This window comes from Phalaenopsis equestris, unplaced genomic scaffold (genome assembly GCF_001263595.1).
Source record: "Phalaenopsis equestris unplaced genomic scaffold, ASM126359v1 Scaffold000118, whole genome shotgun sequence".
Lineage (NCBI taxonomy): Eukaryota > Viridiplantae > Streptophyta > Magnoliopsida > Asparagales > Orchidaceae > Phalaenopsis > Phalaenopsis equestris.
Window position 1 is genome coordinate 812028 of NW_018164560.1, and position 27128 is coordinate 839155.

The 27128-nt window shown below is 36.5% G+C and overlaps 1 protein-coding gene and 1 pseudogene across 1 annotated transcript in view; both read right to left on the reverse strand.

The window, feature by feature from the left end:
- LOC110021050 overlaps positions 1–27128 on the reverse strand; it is a 194067-nt gene that overhangs the window by 48711 nt on the left and 118228 nt on the right. The window contains 3 exon segments of the mRNA XM_020719380.1: positions 10184–10858; positions 11038–11225; positions 11228–11303. Of these exon segments, the coding sequence (XP_020575039.1) occupies positions 10184–10858; positions 11038–11225; positions 11228–11303 (939 nt within the window).
- LOC110021046 lies at positions 8216–8835 on the reverse strand (annotated as a pseudogene).

Genomic DNA, 27128 nt, shown 5'->3' on the forward strand with positions numbered 1-27128 from the left:
ATATAGAGTCTAAAGATAAATTCTGGAATGACTTAGAAGACTTGATATAAATGACACCTTTTGAAGAAAAAAATTTTATTAGAGGAGATTTAAATGAACATGTCGATAAAGTAGTAAAAGATTTTGGAAATATTCATGATGGCTACAATTTTGGAGTGACTAATGAAGAAGGTAGAGCTGAGCTATTTTAGATTTTTTAGATTTTGCTTTAGCGAATGATTTTGTTATTACTAATACTTTATTCAATAAAAGAGATGAGCATCTTATTACTATAAGAATGAGTCTAATAAAACACAAAATGATTATTTTCTTATGAGAATAAGAAATCGTTGAGATTGTAGGAATTTAAGGTTATTCCAAGTGAAGATTCAAGTACCCAACATCGTTTATTAGTTCTAAATTTTATGATAAAGAGTTGTAAAATAAATAATACTAGGACTCATCATTGTAGAATTAGATGGGTGGACTTAAAAGAAAAATAAAATTATTTTTATGAGTAAAATTCAAGATTTCAAAATTTGGGATTTTCAGGATGAAGCAAACGCTTTGTGGGACAGAGTAACAAACAATATTAAATAATTAGCAAATGATGTATTTGGAAAATAAAAAATATTTCTCTAAATAAAAATAGTTAGTGGTGAAATCATAATGTGCAACAAAAGATAAAATATAGTAAGTTATATTATAAAAATTGGTTTAATTGTAAAAGCTTAGAGAACTGAAAAAAATATCAAATGACCCGCAGAGAGTCTAAAAGAACAATATGTGACGCTAATAATTTTGCTTTTAATGATTTTTATAATAGATTAGATACTAAGATGGGTGAAAACTATATGTATAAACTAGCCAAACAAAGTGAAAAGAAAAGTAAAAATTTACTGAAGTTAAGCGTATAAAAAATGAAAATCGAAAAGTGCTTTTCTTAGAGAAAGATATTTAAGATAGGAAGGTGGATTATTTTGATAAACTTTTTAATAAAATTTCTGAAAATACAATCAACCTTAGTAATCTTAATATTATTAATAATAATAAAACATTTCTTTTTTACCATCACATTAGTAAAAAAGAAGCTGAGGAGGCTTTAAAGAAAACCAATGGTAGAAAGTCTGTAGGACCTGATGATATCCCAATTGAAGTATGGAAATGTTTAGGAGATTTGGGAGTTTCTTAGCTTACTAAACTGTTTAATATTATTTTAACAACTAAAAAGATGCCTGAGGAGTGGAGGAAGAGTATTTTGGTCCCCATTTTTAAGAATAAAGGGGATGCACATGAGTGTGCAAATTAGAGAGGAATTAAATTGATGTGTCATACTTTAAAATTATGGGAGAGGGTATTGAACATAGGTTAAGACGTATTACAAAGATTCTCATAATCAATTTGGATTTATGCCGGACAGGTTTTCCATGGAAGCTATACATTTATTGAGAAGTTTGATGGAGACGTTTAGAGATAATAAGGAGAATCTACATTTGATTTTTATTGATTTAGAAAAAGATTACGATAAGGTTCCAAGAGATATCATTTGGAGAGTTCTTGGAAGAAAGGTGTTGATACGACTTATATTCAAGTCATTAAAGATATGTATATTAGAGCTGTTACTTGTGTTTGAACTGAAGGAGGATTGACCAAATATTTTCCTATTTCTGTTGGATTACATTAGGGGTCGGCTTTATGCCCAAATCTTTTTGCTTTAATTATGGATGGTCTTACTGGACATTTACAAAAGGATATACCTTGGTGTATGCCTTTTGCTAATGATATCCTTCTCGTGGATAAGATGAGAGAAAAAAACAAGGAAAATAAACTTGAATTATGGAGGTATACATTGGAGTATATGGAGGTCTACATTGGAGTCTAAAGGCCTTCATTTGAGTATAACTAAATGGAATGTCATGGAATGTAATTTTAGTATTAGTAGCTCTAGTGATAGAAGTGTAAATTTGGGTCATTAAATTATTGAAAGGAGTGAACAATTTAGATATCTCGGGTCAGTTGTTCAAAGCAATGATGATATAGATGAAGATGTTAATAGTAGAATTCAAATTTGTTGGTTGAAGTGGAGGAATGCTTTGAGCCTTTTGTGTGATAGAAAAGCACCGCTTAGACTGAAAGGAAAATTTTATAAGATGGTGGTGAGACCTGCAATGCTCTATGGCGTTGAATGTTGGCCTTTAAAAGAGAAGCATAATACTAAGTTAAGTGTTGCCGATATGAGAATGATTAGGTGGATGAGTGGCTTTAAACTTATTTACACTGTGGCTTTACACTTAGGGACAAAATGCGAAATGAATATATCCGTGATAGGGTTGGTGTAGCTCCTATGACAGACAAAATTAGAGAAAGTCATTTTAGATGATTTGGTCACATTAAGCGTCGACCATCTGATGATTCAATTAGGAGAGTAGATGTTTTAGTTTCGACTTTTGTTAAGAAAGGCTGAGGTAAACCCAGGATGACTTGGGATTATGTATAAAAAATGATCTTAACTTATTAGAATTAAATGAAAATATGACACTAAATAGAACAGAATAGAGAAAAAAGATTCATGTAGTCGACCCCACGTAGTGGGATTAAGACTTTATTGTTGTTGTTTTATTTTTGTTGTTGTTGTTGTTGTTTTGTTGTTGTTATTGTTGTTGTTGTTGTTATTGGATTTAACAGTTCTGCATAATTTATATGTATTGATGATATGATTTTCTATACTTTTAAGTATGAATATGAATGAATTATGAAATGCAATATATCACAAAAGTTACGACAATTTAGTTAAATTAATTTATCACCCACTGGGTCCTGATTTTGCAGGTCACAACGAATGTTGGTGAGAATTTAATCTGACTGAATTTTTTGCCTCTATCGCACCTCAATCAACCTTTAGAGAAGGAGCTAGTTGGGCTATGACAACTCCCTTCTCCCACAAGCAGAGTTATTTGACTAGGGTTCAAACTCTCATCTCCTACACGAGAAGTCACTCAATATGTCCGTCCTGCACGTAGTGAACTTCGCAAGAAATGCCTCCAAACCCTCGACACGTCAACCTTTCTTCTCCTTTTAACATTGAAGCCATGTCTCTTATTGCACTCCGCAGAAGTTCTCATAGTATTCCCTGCTTTGTTGCTTCCCTTCTCCTTCACATACGAAGCCCTCGAAGTCTTCTACAAAAGGGCATCAAATCTCTGGTAAGTGAAACATAGAACCTTCTCTTCTTCTCACCCTCAATCTCTCGGTTCTGTCTTCTCTTTCGTTTCTACCATCACTATGGTGGAGATGTCCTTGATCCTTAAGAAAAAAACTTGAAACGATGATTGATGGGTGACCTTCTAAGAAGTTAAACCAACAGGGCATAATCGTGAGACCACTAAGGAAAAGCGGATAATACCTTGATGGGTGAGAGTTCGGGCTATCACAAATATAGATTTAAATTTTTAGTTTTTTTTCATTAACGCACTGTTGTGTGTGAAAAAGATGGGAGAGAAGAGAAGACGTGAATAATGGGCTTGGCTTGTAGCCACATGGGTGGAGCTGAATTTAGGGGGGATGATGAGTTGGATAGTGCAAGGTTTCTTTTTTTTTTGTCATGTTTGGGCATGTGTGTGGGTGAGAAAGAATATGATAGGATGTAATTGTGATACGATTTTGTGTACAAGGTTGGAATTTAACAAATCGGAGAATATTTGCTTGAGATTTTTTTTAAATTTTGATATATTATATTTTTCTCAATTTAAAAGAAAAAAAATTGGATGAAACAATTATAAAATAATCATGTAAATTGACTTGTACTGATTTAACATTTTGAGCAGCATATAATGTGAGTTGATAATTAATGTGCAAGCAATTTTAGCATTACTTTTGTGTAGAAACACATGCAATGTGTTGTCCTTCCCATATAATTTTAATGTTCAACACACATCAATGTTGCTGTTTTGAGAACAAATGAGGTTCTAACAACTTCACTTCGATTAAGATTTTATTTGGGGTGGTCGCGATTTTTTAAAAGTGGTTGTCAAGCTTTGGTGGAGAAAACAACTGGTTAGAAAACTACGGTAGAAATTATAAATATATATATATTTTTCAAAAAAATCAAATAGCGGCTTTCTTACAGCCACCGTATTTTAAAATGTCGAGTTGAAACTTTAACCCAAAAGCAAAATTAAATTGATCTAATTATCATTAAGTTAAGGTTAGGTGGGTTCTTCTTGAATTAAATCAGTTACATTTAAGCTACTATGGTCATGTTAATCTATAAGTTAAATAAGTTAAATCGGTTTGGTTAAGTTGTTTCAATATATTATTTTGACCCATATAATGAACAAACAGGCTATTGTTTAATCATATTGGGATGGCCCCATGAAAAGTAAACATCTTAATGCACAATGAAATCATGGTTGAAGACTACGCTTGGGTTTTCTCTAAAAAATATCTTAACATTGCAGGAAAGTCAATGAAATTACTCAAGCGGACTCCTGATTTTGACACAAACCTTGAACCTCTCACAGTACCAGTATGGTTTAGTTTATCTGGTCTCAAGCTGCACTTCTTTAATCATTAGGTTTTTTACTCTATTGGGATCATACTTGGCGATCCAATGAAGCTTGATCTACCTACCTTTAATCTAACATGCTTTCTGTTGCCAAAATACATGTGGAACGGGATATCACTTTACCTGATGTTACAGAAGTCTAGTTGGGCACGACATATGATGGATATTGATAACAAATTGTCATGAAACATCAACATTTTTATTGTACCCACTGTAAGATGTTTGGGGCATAACCTTAACAAATGCCACAGACTCCATCCTAACTTGAAATCTATAGCACAAGCAAATAAGGATGGGTCTAACCCCCTTATTTTGGACACATCGACCCTACCTGTGGAGGAAGTTACCATAAGACAGGATTTGATGTCTGCTTTAATTGCCTCAGGGGACACCCCTGACAATATTATTTTTGCTTCTATGATTTATGTGTTGTCGAATGATTCTGCTGGGGAACCTACACCTTTAAACATTATTGAAGACAATGCTGAAGGATTCCTATCTAGAAAGAAAAATGTTCGAACCGATAATCAGGAGAGCCATGCAGCTCCTCATCCCAAGGAAGTATCCAGTGTAGAGGTGCCATTCATACTTTACATACACTAGAACCTAATGTGGTTAAATCAGTTGGCAATCCTTATACTGCAATTCTACCACCATATTTAAATGAGCAAGCCGTTACTGCTAGTCAGACGCAAGGGATTCAACAACTTATACAGGCTCAACAATCTGTTGACCAACATACTGATCAGATGAGCCGGTCTTTGGACGAGGAATGACAGTTTTACACATTCAGGAGGAATAAGAAGAATGGTGACCTACTTGAGCTCAGAAATCTAATGGATGATAAATTCGTTACTTCGGGTAATGATACGCAACTCATCAATTAGCTAGCTGGCTCCATTCCTAGAACTAGAGGTAGAGGCAGGACTAAATTGAGTCATCCCTAAGCTCATTTTGATGGTTTTGACTTTTTTTTTTGGTATTACATGTATCTTTTTTTTGTGTGCTGTACCATGTGGGTAGGGTACCTTTCTAAGCCCACTCTGACAACCTATTTGTATCCTTCACTTTTTTAATATATTTCCCTTGGGCTTTTTCAAATAAAAATAATATATATATATATATATATATATATATGTATATATATATATATGAAAAGAGAAAATTCATTTATATAAAAGAGAGGATGCAAAGATTTTAGAAGAACCCACTCACAGGGATTAGAATTACAACTTATTCAAAAAGAGACATAAACCACACAAAAACCCCAAAAATATAATAAAAAAAGAAAACAACTCCTAATTATGGTGGGTGTAGTCGATGGATTTACCGCTTATGCCATAAAGCTAAATTGTTGGCGAGTCACTTAGCCTATGCAGATAATGCTATAATATTCTTTAATGCTAGGAAAATTGCTGTTAAAAAACTTTATGCAATATTGAAGGATTTCTAGGTGCAGTCTGGTCTGGAGTTCAACAAATATAAATGTCATTTCATTGTAGAGAAACAAGTTAAAGAAGAAATGACACAATGGATTGCCACCAACACAGACTGCTGGTGTGTGGGGACGTTTCAGGAAAAAGTAACGGAGGATGCTAGTGTTTTTTTTTGCTTCTCCCTGTTTGGCTGAAAGTCTTTCGGAGGCTAAAATTTGGGTTGCCTGGCTAGCTGTAAAACTTGCTAGATGTGGTAATTGGCATTTGCTGCAGGTAGAGGTGGACTCAGCACAATTATTGGAGTATCTTCAAGGGAAGAAGACTGCACCATGGAACATTGTTTTATGACTAAGCATCTAAGGTTATTGCTAATCTTAATATCATCTAGAGATGTGTTTATAGGGAAGGGAACAAGTATGTTCACTAGTTGGCAAGAAGAACAAAGGTTGCTAAGACTACTGTGGGTTGTGTCCCCCTAAAGAGTTATAGAGGCCAGTGCATGGTGAGCGTGTTGGTTATGTTTAGTCATTTATTTTGATTATTTTGGATATTGGGTTATTGGTAGTGTGAGTTGTAACCTTGGAGGTGAAACCTTAGGTTTATTTTGTGAGTTATATTTTGGGTAAGTTAGAAGAATCCACCTCCAATTTTTGAAGCTTTGGATATTTGTTGGTTATATTTTACTATAAACTGACAAACTATCTAGGATATGTATATGGAGTTAGAAATTTTCTATTTTATGACTTCTAAGGTTGTAAGCTACCAAATATTTTGCCCATGGTGGATTAGGCATGGGCGAGCAATTCACCTCCGATTAAAATTTACTATATCCAAGCTCCCAAGCTGAGTTGGTTGATACAGTACATCTATAACACAACAAAAAGGCTAAAGTACCCCAAATTTAAACACATATAAAACACCGTCAAACATGTCGGTTCAACTTAAAGATATAGCTCGACTCAGCTATTCAACTGCTTATTTTGTTAGATTCAGTCAAAATAAGCCTGAAACTAAAACTAATTGATGAAATTCAGAATAATGCAGAACTAAGCAGGATTTTTCATTGATATGAGAGGGAATATAAATAACCCTTACAACAATCCTAGAATAGGAAGACATTAAAATGAAAATAATATGAAAGTAGGGATATCACATAATATCTCCAAATTTTATATTAATTATTTGAAAATAGAGAACATAACATAAAATAGGAAAAGAAATAAATCCATAAATCCAATCTAAGGAAATAAATATAAAATAGGAAAAGAAATAACTCCGAATCAAAGAAAATAATTTATTTCTCATAACTTCTCACATGAATAAATTTTTTCCTAATATAACTCTTAATACTTCCACTAAAATTGAAACATGGTTAAAAATCATATTCAACTTGGATTTGAAACCATCAAATAATAGGCGAGGGAGAACCTATGAAGTAGAACTTGAATTCTTCATTTCATACTACAGTTGTTTTTTTACTGCAGTTCCTATAGTATCTGCAGGTAGACAGAAAGCTCCTACATGTAATGTTGTAGGAAAGTTTGTTGAGAAGTAGACAACATGCAGTTGCCTTTGACTAGAGTTCATGTAGTGCTACAGGTAAGCAAAGGCTTTTATAGAGAAGTTTGCAAGGAAGTAGAAAAAATGTAAAAAAACTGACTTCTAGTTGACTTCAGTGTTTGTAGGTAGACGAAAGATTCATACAGGTAATACTGCAAAATAGTTTGCAGAGAAGTAAACAAACTCCAAGAAGAAGACACCAGGTATGGCCTGCAAAGAAAAAAAAAAAAAAGGAAAAAGCTCTGAAGGAGGGCCTGCTGCAGGAAAAGCTTCGAAGAATGACATGCTGCAAGAAAGGCTTCAGAGGAGGGTCTGCTGCAAGAAAAAGTTCCAGTTGGCGTCCTGATGCAGAAAAAGGTCCGAAGGAGGGTCTGATGCAAAAAAAGGCTTCGGAGGAGTGCCTGATAAAAGAAAAAGCTCCAGAGAAGGGACTGATAAAGAGAAAAGTTATGGATAAGGGCTTCCTGCAGAAAACTCTAGGCGAGGGCCTGATACTGGATACGACCACCCAACCATAGTTATTGCTTAGATGACATGACATACTGCCGCTTCTAGCAAAAGAAAACACAAAAATCATCCAGAATCCAAGAAAACTTCGCAGTAAACATACTTCATCCAGAACATTCAAGCTTCAGCAAATTCAAGCTCTGAAAGCGTTAGATGGGCCTCATCATAATCAGCACAGGGACTTGTCAGATGGCAGTTGGATGAGCCCTTCCTTCTCTGCACTAAGAATCTTGGTGAAGAGTTCACAAAGATAAAAGAATTAGTTGTCCAAGCCCCTTCAAAAATTGAGTGCTCCTTATGGCATCTTCCCAATGCGTGTCCACCATAAAGAGAAACAATGTCCTGATCACTCAATCCCATGTGACCAAAACATCCCTCAGGTAATCATAACCATTGGTAGCATCAGGGAGACGACCTTCCTCAAGGGGTTCAGGCTTGTCCTCCCTTTCGGAATGGAAGGGAATCTCGGATCCACCAGTGACCTCAACAACAATAACTCTAGCAAGCTAGTAGAAGTCGACATATGTAAGGATTAAAAATTGTTCTTTGATCGGCTCCAACAACCTTAAAGCGATGTCAAGCCTATTGTTCTCCCCATGTGAAAGCTCATACGGGTGCCTTATCATTAGGAAAGGCCCCATCGTCTTCGTCTTGACATTGTACGCCCCAATCGAAAGCCAAGCTAGTCGAAGCATGAACAGAGCACAGTTCTTATCGACGATGAAACCACTGAGCTTCTTCTAACACTTATCGACCGCTTTTAAGGTATTCCTCGCTTACCGTTGGGTATGACTTCCTCTTTGCTCGGCAATTGGGAGACAAATCCCAGATGACGTAACGAAGAAAAAGAGCCCAGTAGAGAACAAAAACCATAACAAGCGGGGGGTTGGGAGGTCGAAAGCTTCAAAGTTCCTGGCTCGGGAGGGCCAGCCGACAGGCCAACCTGCAAAAAGATAAAAGAAGTAAAAATCGCTGTTTCAAATATTAAGACGAGTACTCCTCCCTTCCCGTACAGAGGATGCCAAGAACCGGTGACTTGGGTAGGGAATTTGGCTCTGATAACATGTTAAAATTCAGTATAATGTGAAATTAAGTGCAAAATGTTATAGATATGAAAGGGGGCATAAATAATCCTTACATGAATCCTAGAATAAGAAAGACAATAAAAAGAAAATAATATGAAAGGAAAAATAGATCACCTAATATCATCATTTATTCAATTTTTATTAATTATTTGAAAATGAATGAAACAACATAAAATAGGAAATGATATAAATTCAATCCAAGAAAATAAATATAAAATAAGAAAAGAAATAACTCCTAATCCAAAAAAATAAATTATTCCTCATAACTTCTCACAGTAATAAAATATTTCCTAATATAACTCCTAACACTATAACAACAACAACAACTAATGAATTTAAAAATTTTATGTAACATGAATTTGGATTTAGTAAAAGAATATGCAAAATTTGTTGCTCAAGAATCCCAACCCACCCACAAGAAAACGAGATTTTAGTAAAAATCTTTAAGTCATGATCATCAGTAGCCTTTCCAAATCATTTTGGACATTTTTTATGAATCCTTCCTCTCTATTCATTCTTGTTAGATGATTAATGAGATTGCCTCCATATTTCACAAACTTTTATTAAATATTATTAAGTTTAAAGTTAACCTTGCTTCTTATCATTGTCCTAGAGACATAGCTAGACTCAACTATTCAATGGCTTGTTTTGTTAGATTCAGTCAAAACAAACCTGAAACTGTAAGTAAAGAAATTCAAAATTTTATGTGACATGAATTTAAAATGAGTAAAATATATGCAAAATTATGCTCAAGAATCCCAGCCCACCCACAAGCAAATGAGATTTTAGTAAAAATATCGAATTCCCGACCATCACCAGCCTTTTTAAATCACCTTGGACATTTTTATGAATCCATCTTCTCCAAGCATTCTTGTTAAACGATTAATAAGATTGACACCACATTTTACAAACTTTTATTAAATATCAAAAAGTATAAAGTTAACCTAGATTCTTATCATTGTCCTAGAGTGCAGCTCTTAATTTAAAGAGATTCCATTCTCCAATCTGAAATACAAATTTAAAGAGTACTAGGTTCCAGGTAGAATACGCACCTCAATTTTTACATTCTTGAAACGCAATTTCTTGCCTCTCCCAAGTATAATAATTGTTCCTGAATGTGGTTGTCCCTTTGATTCAAAATCATCACTTAATGCTAATATATTTCCACAACCATCATATGTAAACTCATTGAACTGACAACCATCCACAATCAACTGCCTTCTAGGTGAAAGTTGAACAACATCTTCATGCTGCAAATACAGTGGTTCTACAAGCACTATATCACCAGCCGAAGTTAGAGGATCCTTGCTTGGATGCAGAGTTTCCTCCCTGCCAGTTATGGTTCCCAAAGAAGGAACAAAAAACTCAGCAACTGCAAGAACAAAATCCAAAACGACAAGAACCCGTGGCTGTTGAATCCTTATAACAAAAGACCGGAAGGAAGAACGCCATCGGTAGTCAAAAATCAGCATGGTTAAATTAGAAACATCTACGTCAGCCTTGTTTTCCAACTTTTTGAGCTTGCTTTCTTGAGATGTAATGTAGTTTGAAGCTAAACTTGAATTGTTATAACTAGGCTTTGAAACATCAGTATAAGAACCGAGCATCAAGCGCATTTCTGGCTTTGTATCGGGGCGTATATCCAGCACAGAGAATTTAGGAATGGTCACATAAAGATCCATCTCAAAGAAAGATGTAGAGCGATAAGAAACCCAAAGGCCTTCAAGCTGGAAATGACTAATTTCGTGTCAATAAAGAATTTTTCACATAATCCATTAGTGATAAGATTTAAACATTGTTTAAACAGTCACAACTTAAGAATACTAACTTAGATAGGGGTAGTACACAACACAACATGCTGATGAAGATACTCGAAAAGATTTTAAAAAACAATAGTCACACTTACAGAGATTTGAGCCAATGGAGATTCCATATCAAGACCATTGCAAAGCTCAAGCAAAGCATAATGAATCTCAACAGTAATGATGAAAATAGATCGTGAAAGTATGTTCTGACCATTAAGATTGACCTTGTCTACAAGCATGCGCATAGATTCCTTTGCTCCAACAACATTGCTACAAAAACTTGGAGGGCTTGCGATAAGTTTGAGTACAAACAATTAATTATTACATCATATTCCTTGTCAGACATAACACAATGCAACAAGGCCACCTTCAAAATCAATTTGAAATCAAAAGTGTCACAATTATTTATGATTGACGTGATGAGTTTGTTACGTGCAAAAAAATAAATTGAAGCGAAGTTTGAGCAAAACGAGTATGGTGACATGAACGAAATTATAGATGAACATAAAAACATGAAATTAAACACTAAATAGTACAAGCAAGCATGTATATGTATTCACCTGACATCGAAAGTACTTAAATATGAATGCAATAAAATAATAAGCAAAAAAATGGAGATCAAATACAAAGAAAATTTTTTAAAAGAAAATTAATGAAAAATATAATAACTGGACAAAAAATTGGAAGTTGTTGCAAATCGAAGCACCAACCTGATGAGAAGCATTTACTTGCAGGCTAATATCTTATGAGAGTGTTGAAAAAATAAACAAGAGGAGCTAATTTTTCTTATTTCAAAGAGAGGATATAGTCATATTTAAATAAAGGTTTCAAAAGCCAAGGATGAACGTTGGAACCAGCAATAAGTGAAAAAAGGTAAACCGTGAACACAATAATGTACATAACATTATTTTAGTTGTGAGAGTAACTAATGAAAAAATAGAAGCATGACATAAATTTTACAATTTTGAAATAGCAACAGATTTGTCTTTATGCCACCGAGAGAGGAAGCAGAATTTTCAAAATAAATGGCTGTTAAAGATAGCTATTCACCCACATGCAGGATTCCATAATCACATTTTCAGTTAGAGTAATGGATATTAATCCTATTTGACTGTTGTCCTATTATCTTCTTCCAGATTTGGTTCATAATTTGTAATAGACAAACTCCTTTCAATGTTTTGCATGACTGTTGTCCTCCCCATAACCGTTTAGAATTTTCACTCTCCCACAAGCTGGATGTTAGAACCAGTTTTGTTTGTAGATGACACTAGAACATTACAAAATATTTCTAGAAAGGCTAGTACCAGCATCCAAGGTACCCTTGAGAAAGTTTATTTAGTTATTGAAGCAATTGCTAGTAATAGAAAAAGAAAATAGAAATTTCAAATGTTAATTCTCCCGTAACAGAGTCATGAGGCTCATAACACAACCTTTATTACCCCCAAGAGATTCAAGTAAGATTTCCTTTTTACATGAGAGATCGATGATTAAGTGGCTGAAGTTTTAACTTTAAAATATTTTATGCTTTTTAGTTTTAAATGGTGTTGACTAGCATAGAGCCGACTCTACAAAATAACACACCTTGATGAAATATTATGCAAAGGATAAGCAGAAAAAAATTGCTGTATTAGAAAAATGTTTTTTTTTTTTTTTTGGTAGTCCCATTTACATATCTAATGATGTGGCAGATAGTATGTTTGTTGAGAATTCAAAGTTGAGGAGCGGGGAAGTCAATTTCTTTATAATGGCAAGTTTATTCTTCAACAGCTGATTTTCAATTTTTTTTTCTCTTTGGTGCATCTTCTTAGCCACATAACAAACCAGTGAAAGGTAAAATTTGAACTAACATGACATTTCTCAAAATGTTACATCTTCTCTTTAAGCAGTCCTCTAAGATTTTTTTTTAAATTCTCTGTCCATTTATTTATTCCATTCACATTCTTTCTCTTCAACAGCATTTCTCTTCCCTTGCTTTGCTCTCCAAGTTCCCGCTGTATGGCTACTGTTCTAAGAAAAAACATTCAAGCGTTCAAGAAATTTGATTATACTCATATTTTGACAAAGGCTCATTCCGGCATGAAGATTGCACATAGAGTACATTTGAAGGTGAAAGTTTCATTGCTCAAGTTCTGAAAGAACGTGAGTACCCTAACAGTTTATATGACGACGAGTTATATTTAAATAAAGATTAATTTGATCCTGGCTTGCAACTTCATATGAATTTCTACAACTTATCCATACTCAAACAATGCCAACCCTGATTGTGCATAGTATTTTTATGGTTTTAAACATGAGAAAGAAGAAAATCTCTTAAAGTATAACTTTCTTCAGACGTGATTTAGTATTTATAGCTTTTAGGGATGAATTTACAATCTATCTTTAAATTACATAGATAAGATCAGTATCGTAAATAAAATTAGAATTGAAAAACAAATATTTTTCTTTTGAAGTTGGTAAAAGGATGGCAAGTTAAACCAACTCATTTCGAACCTGGCTTGCAACTTCATATGAATTTCTACAACTTATCCATACTCAAACAATGCCAACCTTGATTGTGCAAAGTATTTTTATGGTTTTAAACATGAGAAAGAAGAAAATCTCTTAAAGTATAACTTTCTTCAGACGTGATTTAGTATTTATAGCTTTTAGGGATGAATTTGCAATCTATCGTTAAATTACACGGATAAGATCAGTATCTTAATAAAATTAGAATTGAAAAACAAAAAATTTTTATTTTGAAGTAGGTTAACGGATGGCCAGTTAAAACTAAAACTACTCATTTTGAGAGGGAAAACACTCATCTTTCGTTTATAGGGGTGGATGAATATTCTGAATTAATGAGAAGATGAGAAGAAGAGGTGTTAGCTTAAATATGAAATTTTATATCTTGCCAAAAATTATGAAGGACCTTTCATAGTATGCCACGAACCATTTGATAAGTATGCATATACTATTTCATTTTAAAGTTTATATTATTCAATGGACATTTTCTATTAGGGGGTTTTGTTGCTTTGAAACACCTAATGATTTTGAGATCATATTTTTTTGGGAGGAAAAAAGATAAAAACAATTGCAATGGGGGAAAATTTGAAGAAAATCAAGTCAATTATTGTTTCGAGGATGTTGAAGGCTCGAAAGGCGAAGTTATTATTTTTCCGACTTGCTACTCCTGCTACTACTTCAACAACCTATTTTTCCCCAGAAACTTCTACTATTCCACCATTCAATGTTTCCATATTCACAATTTATTGATACCGGAAATTATCAACACACAAGGGAAAACAAATGTTATTACTGACTTAATAAATCTAAAATTATAACAACAAAAAGAAAATAAAAAATTGCAATAAAACAACATAAAACTAGAACTAGGGTTGGATGTAGAGTGTAGGTGGTGTCGGCAAGGGGTTTGGACCTTTGGGGGAGGTTGCAAGGGACCGACCAACAAACTAGAAAGAGGGGGCAGCAATGGAGAACCTGTGGCAGCAAGAATAGCTGTGGGAGAGCAGCTTTGAGTGGAGAGAACAAAGAAGACGATAAAGGGGATATGAGAGCGTTGTGGGAATGGTTGGGGAAAAAGGATAAGAAGGATAAACACCACCTGGATTTTAAGATACAGTCGAAGCACCACTAGGAATCCTAAGTACAACCCGTAGACAGAAAAGGAGAAATCGTCGGCTCTCTCAAAGCAAATCACAAAAAAAATTGAAAATCCAAAGACCCAATACACCTATATACAAAAAACTCCTAATATAAAATACTTAATTAGAAATTAGAGAAATAGAAGATAAAGGAAAATGAAATAAGTAAATAAGAAATAAATAAAAAAACGTCAAAGTTCTTGTGGCAATTGTGAACTGAACAGGAATATTCCTGTTCGCTGCTCCAATCGCGGGAGTTTGGCATATTGCGGAACTGCGCCCGTGCCTGGAACATGCAGCTCCCACGCCACTTATATTCCAGTATCTACTGATGTTCCACCTACTACTAATACTCAAACAGTATTTGCTACTTCTTCAACACCTAAACCTGATGTACCTCGTGGTTTGCTGCCTACATCATCAATAACTCCATCACAAAATCTGTCTTTGATAGCTTGATTTCTCACCCATAGCTAAGCAAAAACTGTTTAATTTACTGTCAAAGGACTGTTATCGGAGAGGAAATGGCTACAAGATGAATGATGTAAAGAAACAAATAGCAGGTTATTGTGGGCGGTCTAAGGGATAAGAAAAAACAAGCATTTGCCCATCCTCTTGAAAAAATTAGACCTCTTTAGGATGAAAACAATGATCACTCTTTTTAAATGAGGCAATGAATACTCATCCGCCGAATTTGATTTGAACCAGAATCCATCACTAACCAATAACTGATGCTTATTGCTTATGGCCTTGGACAAACTATTTTTTCAAAAGAAATTGTGCTGCCCAACATAAGGCTTCATTTTGTGGCGACAAGAACATAATGCAAGTTTGCAAGACGTTGTGAAAGATTATATATTTGAGTTCACAAAAAACCAGTCATTTCTATATATCTTGAATTTGAGATTGAGTAATTAAATAATACTTTTAAGGAGAAAAAAAGACTAATTAACTAATTTAAAAAAAGAAATAAGTTAAAAATTACTATTTCAACATTGTTTAAATACAGGTTACAATGTTTAACAAATATACCCAATAAAACCCTATTATTACACATAACTCTCAACACTACTCATCCAAATGAGCAAAAAAATATTCACTAAGCCCATCTTGTCACATGATTGAGCTAACTCCACTGAACTAAGTCCTTTAGTGAGGCAATCAGCCCCCTGCTCTCCAGTAGCTACATGAAATTATTCAGCTTCCCCTTGATGAAGAATCAATCAATCTTCACATGTTTAGTTCTATCGTGTTGCACCGGGTTGTTAGCAATGCTGATTCTCGACTTGTTGCCACACCACAACTTCATTTCAGTTCTCTAATTCACTTTGAGTTCAACCAACAAGGCTTTCAACTACATCATCTCAACAACTCCTAATCCATGACCCTGTATTATGCCTCTGTTGTCGATCTTTCTACAAATGACTATTTCTTGCTCTTTGATGAGACCAAGTTGCCACCTACAAATATGCAATATCCTGATGTGAATCGTTTTTCATCAACACAACTTACCCAGTCAGAATCATAAAAGCCCTCAATGTATAGGTCCATTCTTCCTAAATATCAAGTCTTTCCCGGGTGCACTCTCAGTATCTCAAAATCTGATACACTGGATGAATATGACCCTTCCTTAGATCATGCTTGTAGCGGCTGGCTCACCACACTTACTGCAAAAAAAAATATCGGGTCGAGTGTGGCACAGATAAATCAGGCGGCCCACCAGCCTTTGCTACCTCCCATGATCAACTAATTCACCTGCCTCTGTACTGACCTTGACCTTTTGATCAATTGGAGAGACTACAGGTTTGCACCCCCGCATATTTGTCTATGTTAGAAGATCCAATACATACTTTCTTTAGGATATGACTGTCCCCTCAAGCCCATGGGTCACTTCAATCTGAAGAAAGTATCTGCCTCATCATCAACAGTGATAATTATGTAATCCAAATACACAACAAATATGGTAATGTGGTTGTCGAAAGAACACTGTGTGGTCAACATTAATCTGTTGATATCCCATGCCAACTACCACCATTCTGAACTTGTCAAACTAGGCTCGAGGAGAGCTTCAAGCCATACAACGACTTCCTAAGCCTACAACCTTGCCCACTGCCTGGGATGTACTGAATCATAGTGGTATCTCCATATATACCTCCTCCAATAGCTCCCCATGAAGAAAAATATTCTTCACAACCGGTTGATGGAGTCTCCATCCACCATGCACAGCCAAAGAAGCCAGTGTCCTCACCGTGTTCATCTTTGCTACTGGTGCAATTGCTTCATTATAGTCAACAAACATAACATTATAGTCAACAAACATAACATTTCTCCATCCACCAGTGTTCCCAGTGTTTTGTTGAGTCATCGAAGGTTGAATCTTCAAACTATCTAAATCACACATCCATTCTCACAAAAAGTCTCTTTTCAATCGAGTTCCAACAAACATAACATTTCTAAGTAGCAAAAAAAACCATGAATACATATCTCACAGCTCTGATATCCAAATTCTCTAATGAAGGCCTATTGTCTTTCACAAAGCATACACATCCAAACACCTTCTGTCAGTTGAGTCAGTGAAGGATGAATTCACCTTCAGAGGGTGGTATGGTTCAAACTCTCTGAATGACACATCCATACTCACAAAGAATCTCTGTTCAATCGGGCTTCAGCAAGCATAACTGTTTTGTGTAGCAAAATATCCTACGCACACATTTCACATCACTGGGATCCAACTTCCTACAGATGACTTGTTGTCTTCCATAAAACATATACATCCATATTCCTTCAATTGAAGGATCCGATTGTCGTCTCCTTTCCACATCTGACAAGGAAACTTCCACTCCAGCACACTTGAATGCATCTTGCTAATCAATTGAACAGTTGTCAACACTACTTACCCCGTAAGTGATATGAGACATTCATTACCATCATCATGCTCTGAGCCACCTCTAGAAGAAGTCAATTCTTCCTCTCAGCTACTCCATTCTGTACTAGTGTGTATGGCATTTGGTATAGTGTTGTATCCCTTGAGCTGATAGATAGTCCCCAAATGCTTTGTTGACATATTCTATCCCATTATTAGATCTTAGTGCCTTCATAACTGTCCTATATTAAGTCTAAATGCCTAGTGCAAATATTTAAACAAGTAACCACCTCACTCTTCTGTTACATCAAATATATCTAGGTAACACGAGAAAAACCATCAATAAACTTAACAAAATAATGATAACCACTCATAAAATAGTAGAACAAAGTTCTCATACATTAGAATATATCAAATCAAACATACCAGAGCTCCTCTTCCCATAACTGACATAAGAGCTCCTAGTGAGCTTGCTAAACTCACGCATCACACATCAGATTCTCCTTATTTTTCTTTTCATATGTAGATGGATACAACCGAATTATGTCAACTAAGACTAGAATGTCCCATACTTTCGTGAGGATGTTCCACCAAAATTCTCCTACTGCAATACTCTCCACGATGGTGCAGAGCTGAGTCCACCCCTCTCAAACCAAGTACCTAAATCTGCTATGCAATGTCCTAGTCTCAAGTGTTCGGCTCATCCAATTCTATTGGAAAATTACCTGAGGAATATCAAAAGAAACAATGCACTTTAACTGTAGAATAATTACACTAATGAATAAGATGTTTACTGGAAAAGAAGTATGCAAAATATTGAACACTGTCATGATTGGTACATCTCACTGTGCCATTATCAACTACATGTTGCATTGTACTATCAACAGACTGTATACTCTCTGGTGTTGTTAAATGAATATATGAAGAAAACTCTCCACCAATGCATATCAAGTGACAAGAAGCACCAGAATCTATAATCCATTTTGATGATCATGTGGTGAAAATAGAGATAAGAGCAAGTGTATCACCAGTACCTTTCCTGAAGTGAGCATAAGTGACAATGTTACCCCTTGATATTGATGAATTTGAAACATCATCAACTCTCTCTCCTGCTGATTTCTACTTCCTCTTCAAGAGCTCCAAACACTCGTGATCCTCACTAGTAAAGATCACATGTCTCTTTCTCATCCTCTGCTACCATCAGATATGTCAGGTAGCCCCTTTTCTCACAGTTTCGACCCACACGACCACGATCACAACCTCTACCTTATTCGTGTCCACCTGTCTCTCACTCTTTAGGTGACATAAGACAGGTCTTGCTCAGATAACTAACTTCATTATAGTGGTAGCACTTGCGAGTCTTCCCCAAGACACCTAGCGTATCTGGGCTCGCAACAGCCAATGCTGATTGTGTACCCGAAAAACCACTCGACTTGAGTGTAGCTTCATGTGACTCTCCTCCTGGATCAACGTAGCAAAGGCCTCATCTAGTGTAGGAATAGTCTTCTGAGCTAGAAGGCAGAAGGGCAGCTCTTTGATCAAATGCTGGATTTAGATGCACCAGAAACTGCATAGTCTTCATCTAAGTAAATATCTCTCATTTTCTTAAACTGAATTGCTACCGCTAGACAACGGTGATAAGTAATCCAGATCTGCCCACAACCTCTCAAAATCAATGGAGTACCATTAAATTGATTTCTCACCCAGTACCACGGCTTTTATCTTGCATTGAATCTGGAATACCCTCGTGTGGTTCTCAATCCGAGCATAAATCTTCTTTAGCAGCACTAAGATGTGCATCTCCTTTCAAATGCCATCGACTGAGGATGCAATTAACAGAACCATTGAGTTGAGTGGTCAGATGTAAACTAAGGTGTAAGTGTTCCTCCACTTATCCCTCTCAGCACAGTCACTCTTTATTTCTTTCCCGGTCAGATATCACTCTAGTCTCTTCCCTACTAGAACCACCTCAATTTGACGAGACCAGCTTAGATAAGTGGCTGGTCCATCATGTTTTAGATCCACGGAAGGGAGATCTAGCTTCACCTGTGTTGAAGTATATGTTGAATTCGTGGTTCCTGTCAAGGCACTAGCTCTCTACATGAACCCTACCAGGACCTTCAGGACCTCAGTATCAGTCCTTCCCAAAGATCTAATATTTTCCTCCCCTCACTATCTCCATCTCTCGTCATCTTCAATCACATGGACTCCCTTCAAATTCATGCACACCACGAACAATTCCCTCCCTTAGGCCAAATTTTGATCTATCACATCATCATGATCAAGATCATCTTCATATCATTCACCTCCTTGGGATCTGTGCAATATCGCTGCCCACACGGATCCCTTTCAATCGACGGTCACAATCTCTTTGTGCGGCAGCGGTGGCCTCGAAAAGAGGTTGCGACGGCGGGTTGGAAAGACAGCGGCGGCTGTTTGGACAGATGGCAGCGACTAGGACTCTGAAAGGTGGCGAGCCCACACTAATTGTTGTCATCGTCAGTAGCGGCTCGGTGTTGGCACCTGTGGAGGCCAAGCAGGCGATGGAAGGGATGAGTAGAAGAGAAAAAGATAGAGATGGGAAGGATTTGACTCTGATACAAAAAAAAGAAATAAGCCAAAAATTACTATTTCATTCAACATAAGTGTTTAAATAGGGGTTACAATGTCTAACAAATAAACCCAATAAAACACTCTTATTAAATATAGATCTCAACAAATTTCAGTAAAAGTTGTAAACATTTTAAAAGAAAATTTAATTTAGAAGAAGGTTTTTCAAATATGAAAATGACATTATCCAGGAGGAATCAACTTACCTGAAAAACAAATCAACTTTGATGAGATGATTTAAGATTTTGATAAAAAGGAACCAGACTGAGGCTCGCAAATCTAGGTGATTGAGACGGAACATGTTCAAATTAAGAAGATAATGCAGATATGTGTCAATTATAATACCTAAAATTTATGCAAATGCACAACAACAACAGGCCTTTTATCTCCCTAAGCGGGATATAAATTTCTGAAATGTAAAATATTAAAAAACATAAAAAAAAATGTTATATAAATTAATCTTAAAAGCTTAAAATCTTTCCAGAGAAAATAATACAATGGAAACAAAATTCAAGAATCTAATTTTATTTCTTGTACGGGGGAAGTGTCAAAAGTAGGCCCGAAGCTTAGAATTATCCAAGACAAGTACAGATGGTCGAACAGTCCAAATCAAATTTTTCATATTTATTTTCAATAGCTATTTATTAATAATTGAAAAACCATTAATCAAATTAAATTAAAACAATATAATAAAATTTACCTCATTAGAAGTTGTCTAGACTTCTGCAAATAATTATCATAAAAAGTTAACTAAAACAACAATGTGTATACCAAAATCAGTAAATACCCATACTCCTAAACTAAAGTAATACAAAAAAAAAAGAAAATAATATATATGTCAGTCAAACTTTCAATAAATCAATATGAATATTTGAAATTTTAAGAATATGATGTTATTTAATGAATTTTACAATATCAAAATTATACCTATATCAGTCCATATCGACACAATCGTTATATAAGCAACGTCTAAAAATTTTACCAAATAAATTACTTCAATATCAATATTATTTTTCATTTACATACACAGGTACCATAGTTTTTTTCCCGCTAGTATCATATCATAGTCAGTTATCATACAAGCAATCAATATAAAAATAACATTCGTGTGCACATAACATTTGATACATATACATATATTATACGTGCCCTCAACAACCCTCATGTGTCTAATCACTCGATCTCGCTCCACAAGGTAGATGAACTCAAGCGAGTTCGAGCCTGTGACCCCAAGAGACTTAAAACTTACTTAGCAGATGTCAACCAAAAATACACCGCAAGCGGCACACTCACACTCCACATGTGTGTGTGTGTGTGTGTGCATATGTGTGTGTATATACATATGATACCCTGTCCACACCAAAACCACAAGGGGTTCCAAATCTAGAAAATACTGAAAAGTACATTAGAGATAAAGAAAAAGCCTAAAATGCTGAAATACATAGTATCAGGTGGCTAGAGAACAACCTAATTTGATTCTGCCTCTGCCTCTGGTTCTAGAAAAGGAGCAAGCTAATAAGTTGGTAAGATGATTGCCATTGTCAGTAGTAATCAATGTATCATCCAATATGCTCCTGAGCTGGAGTCAACCTCCATTCTTCTTCTTCCTCCTGGAATAGATCAGTCATTTCTCTTCCGAAGATTGGCTTACCTGAGCTTGGTCTAAAGTGTGCTAAAGATGTGCAGATTGATGAACATTAGAACCAACTACATCTTGTACCGGCTGATCTGTTATTAGATCAAAGGAGTACTCTCGTATGTCTTGGCATAAAAGTGAGTTTTCTTCAATAACAGTAGGTGGTATAAGCACAACTGGATCTGTAGTTGTAGTATGTTGCTCTTCTTCAGGAACTGCGGTGTTGGGAATAGGATGGGTTGCATCTTCTCAACAGAGATAATATGTGACTGTTCTTTAGCGATATTCAGCCTTAAATGAGGATGCAAACGATAACAAATAGTAGAGTTGTGGCCAAACATACTACAATGAGAGCAATAAGAAGGATGTGGTTCCATTTCTACCTTTTGCCAATACCCGTTGTGAATAGTGTCAATCCATATCTCATCCAAAGCTGGTTGAGTGATATCTCACTCAACTAACACACAAGCCACAGAGGGTCTAATGACAACAAACATAGGACTATCCACCTTGAGAGACTTACCGTATGCAGTTGCTAAAAAGTAGATGATTTTCATGTTGAACAGATGTAATTTTAATCCTGGAAAATTTATTCAAATAGGAATGATAGGAGATTCTGTTCTTGGATCAAAATCGACAGTGCACTTCAGAATTTTCATAAAACAATTATCAATCTTGATAGCATTTTGAGAGAAAATGCGAGTGTAGTCGACATCATGAGATAGCTGAATAAGTATATGTCTACTGTCAAGTAGTCCAATGTTCCAACTGCTCAATAGTTTCATAGCATCAAACTCCTTCCTAATGATCTCCAGTTTTGGGTGAGAATTTCCCCACTATAGAAGAAAGCCAAGAGAACACGAGAGTACTGGTTTCAACCTCTGCGAGAATAAGTGCAGATGTCCCATTTTTTTCCAAGCTATTTAATAAAAATATGATTACCTCCACCTTCAAGAGTCTCATGGAAAGTTTCAAAAACATTGCAGAACTTACCGATAGCAAAATCAGGTGTTGGAATGGGCACGTCGCCGACAAGGGCATTTGTATAGGAATGGAGTGTCGAGGCCATCTCCCTCACAAGATGGTCACGGTTAGGAGAGAAAGTCTGGCAGGCCGCAAAGATGCGAGCAAAACTTTGAGCGTCGGGCTCGGTTCGTCTAGAATGAGTGACGAGACAGCCATAAGGAATCTACTCGCAAGAAGAAATGTCGTCGCAACGGGAGATGACAGCAAGAAAAATGCTATCGTCAATGGAAACGACGACGGCAGGAGCGCTCTTCGTCGACAAAGGTGACGACTGAGAGCGAACAAACTTCAAACAGGAAATACAGGAGCTGCAGCTGCGTGAAAACGTCTTTCGTGGGAGACGTAGAAGAGAAACGAAGCTAAACCCGATAAAATCACCCCTGGGAATCGCCATGAGGAGAAACCCTAGCAGAATTTGCCGATGTTGACGCCATATATAAATATATACACACACACATATGTATATGTCTATATATGAATTCATGTATATGTCTATGTCTATATATCTATATATATATATATATATATTTACATATTTAAATATATATCCTTGTTCAGTTGATAGGCAGGGTTACTATAAGTCCCCTCTGGCAAGGGTTCGAACCCACCCGTGGTACGTGGGGGGTCGAATTATAGCCACATGGCGCGAGATTCTCACCATAGACCTTGAGCGCATGGGAAATCAACACTTGGATCTCTGCCAAATATCGATTTCCTTTAAAAAATATTAAAAAAATTAAAAAAATAAATAAAATAAATAATATATATATGGCTTCGTTTTCCATTCTGCTCGGCTCTATTAGGGTTTCGCCTGATGGCGAACCCTAGCCACTGTTGATGGCGCCCCCTAGCAACTGTTACGGCTTCACTGCTTCTTCTCTGGCGTCTTCGCGCCTGATTTATGTTTCGTCTCCTTGCATCTCGCAATCTAAGGCGCGGCTTTCCTGTCTCGTGACTTTCTCTGTCTCGTGAGCTATCCCGGCTCAGGAGTTCTGGGCTCTGCAACTCCTCTGCGGTGCGGCTCTTTGCGGCTTCCCATTTCGTGGGTGGGATGTCGATCTTGCGAGTTCTGCGGCTCCCGACTCACGAATTTCACGTCTCGCAAACAGCTCTCAAGTCTCCTTCCCGTCTCGGCTCTGCGGCTCCTCTGCGGTGCGGCTCTCGTGTGTTCTCCTTTTCAGCTTCGGTTGACGCCACTTTTCCCGTGTTTTTTCTTAATGCCGCACCTTTTGAAGATGACTTCAAACAGATCGTATGCAGCTGTCCTCACGGGTGTCCACGCCTCAGATACACTCAAATCGTGCTCTTTCTCTCCTTCGTTTGAGCGAGAGAAGGAAATCAAGAAACCTGGTATGAAGAATGAGAAGTCTGCCATCTTTTTTACAGAAGCTAAATATATTCAACTTGCTTATTCATATCGTCTGAATTTGATTGGGAAATTTATATATGATGATCTTAAAATGAAGCTTAAACTTATGCACCTTGTTGGAGAGTGAAAAATTGGACTATTAGATGAGAGACACATTCTTATTCAAATTAATAATGAAGAAGATTACATACGTTTATTTGCTAGAAGGATTATCTGGATTGATAATAGAGCAATTAAGATTCTGAAATGGTCTGTGGATTTTAACCCACGGACGGAACCACCAATCATTTCGCATTGGATTCGTCTTCCTGGTCTGAAATTTCATTTGTATTCTATTACCTCAGCTTATGGTAAATCATTCTTATTTTTAATATTTCCCGTCCATCTGAAGCTAGAGTATTTGTTGAAAGAGAGACTACTTCCGCTTTTGAGAAAATTTGATTGGGCACACAACATCATGGAAATTGGCAGAAGTTAGAGATCGAGTATTTTCCTTCATATTGTGCGAACTGTCGAATGTTCGGTCACTCCAGTTCTCAATGTCATCATCCCCACCTCAGACCAAAAAAGCAAAGTGCTCCACTGGAGGCATGGATTCCAACTCCTCTTGATCGGCTCCAAGCTATTGACACTATCGAACATCAAAAGAATACACCTGAAGATGTCACTATTCCCGCAGGCAATATATCAACAATTCAATATCCACACATTGTTGTAGCTTCCTTGTCTTTGGAAGCTCCTATCATGGAGGCGAGGGAGATTCTTCAAACTCCGCCTGCCCTAGAACCTATCACTGATATTACAGTTGAAAATACCTTTGTTGCACCACTACCGCCTCATCAGGTCTAGAAAGAAGTCAATGTTACTCATACTCAGAGGGATCATGATGTGCAAGGTCTTGCACCTGTCCGATCACCTTTAGACAATTCTATTGAACAAATGAGTCAATCCTCAAACGAGGAATGACAGATCTATACATCCAAAAGGAAGAAAAATGAAGACATACTTGAGCTCAAAAATCTGAAGGATGATATTTTGGTTACTTTGGGTAATGGTACGCATCTTACCAATTTGTAAGTTGGCTCCCTTCCAAGAACTAGAGGTAGAGGAAGAACTAAAGTGGGACGTCCCTAACACCTTTCCGCCTATTTATGGATTTTTGGTGTTTTATCTTTATGTATATTTGCTTCTTTGGGTTTTTGTGTTTGTTATATTGTGTGAGTTAAGCCTTCTTTTAAGTCATCTCATACAACCTATCTGTACTTTTTCTTCTTTAATATATTAGTCCTTGGGCTTTTATATATATATATATTCTCTATATATATATATATATATATATGGGGAAATCAATTAATAGTCAGATTTCGGGCGGAGGGGGGCTCTGCTAGGGTTTAGCACGATGGGCGATTCCCGACGGTGAAACTATCGGACACACATCTCCGTCGTCTACCATGAGAACGTTTTCACGAATTAGAAAGCTCGAGTTTAGTCTTTCCAGCCCGACGACGTCGTTTTTGTTTGCCTCAATTGAACACGACAACGTCATCTCTTCTGTTCGCACGACCTAGCCGACGACGCGCCTCTGACAGACGTTTCATCTTGGAGTGCTCGTAGACGACGACGTCGTCTTCGCCCCTAACCGAAGACGTGCTTGTCTGCTCGCCTCCTCCCCGACAAACGGTTTTTTCCTAAACGACACCTTCGCCCTGCCCGCCTTGTCGCCCTGTCCGATAGAAGGTTTCCAATACTTAAAGAGTCCCCGTCGCCTTGTCTGACAGAGTTTTCCTCTGCTCTCCTTTTTCTAGCAGCTATCTTCCCATTCTGGTGATGGCCTTGACGATGCGTTCCTATGCTAATGCACTTGTCGGTGACTGTCTTATTTCTAATCATGCTCCTTTTTCAGGTTCAAAATCTGGTTTTCATTTTGGCAAGTCATGCAATGTTCCTCAAACTTTCCATAACGCTCTTGAAGGTGGTGGTGATCACACTTTCATTAAAAAGCTTGGAAAAAAGAATGAAAAACTTGCTCTTAATCTCACTGAGGTTGAAATCAATACTCTCGCGTCCTCTTGGCGTTTTTCTCTATTGGGGAAATTTCTTTATGTTCACTCAAAACTGGAGATCATTTGGAAAGAGTTTGATGCTATGAAACTATTGGGCAATTGAAATATTGGCTAACTTGATAGTTAACATATACTTATTCAATTATCTCATGATGTCGATTACACTCGCATTTTTTTTTCAAAAAATTATCAAGATCGACAACCAATTTATGAAACCTTTCAAGTGGACTGTCGATTTTGATCCAAAATAGAATCCTCTATCATTCCTATTTGGATAAAGCTTCTGAGGTTAAAATTATATCTGTTCAACTTGAAAATTTTCTACTCTTTAGCAACTGCATACGGTAAGCCTCTAAGATTGTAGTCCTATGCTAGCTGTCACCAGGTCATTTGTGGCTTGTGTGTTAGTTGAGAGAGAGATTACTCAACCAGCTTCGGATAACGTATGGATTGACACCACTCACAACGGGTTTTGACAAAAAAGTTGAAATAGAACCACACCCTCTTTATTGCTTTCATTGTAGTATGTTTGGCCACAGTTCTATTTGCTATCGCTTGCATCCTCATGTAAGGCTGAAGTTTGCTAAAGACCAACCACTCCTGCTGAGAAAATACAATTTGATCCTCTTTCCAACACCCTAATCCATATGAGGAACACCATACTACAGGTACAGATCCAAATGTGTTTATACCACTCACAGTTATTAAAGAAAACCCACTTATATGTCAAGACACGAGAGAGTACTCCTTTGATCCGATAAAAGATCGAGATCAGCTGGTACAACAAATAGTTGCTTCTAATGTTCAACAACCTACACATGTCCGACACACTTTAGACCAATCCACTGATCTGATCAGGTGAGCAATCTGACAGATTTATTCCTTGTAATATAAGAAAAATGGAGGCTGACTCGAGCTCGGGAATTTAATGGATGATACATTGGTTACTACTGGCAATGACACTCATCTCACCAATTTATAGTT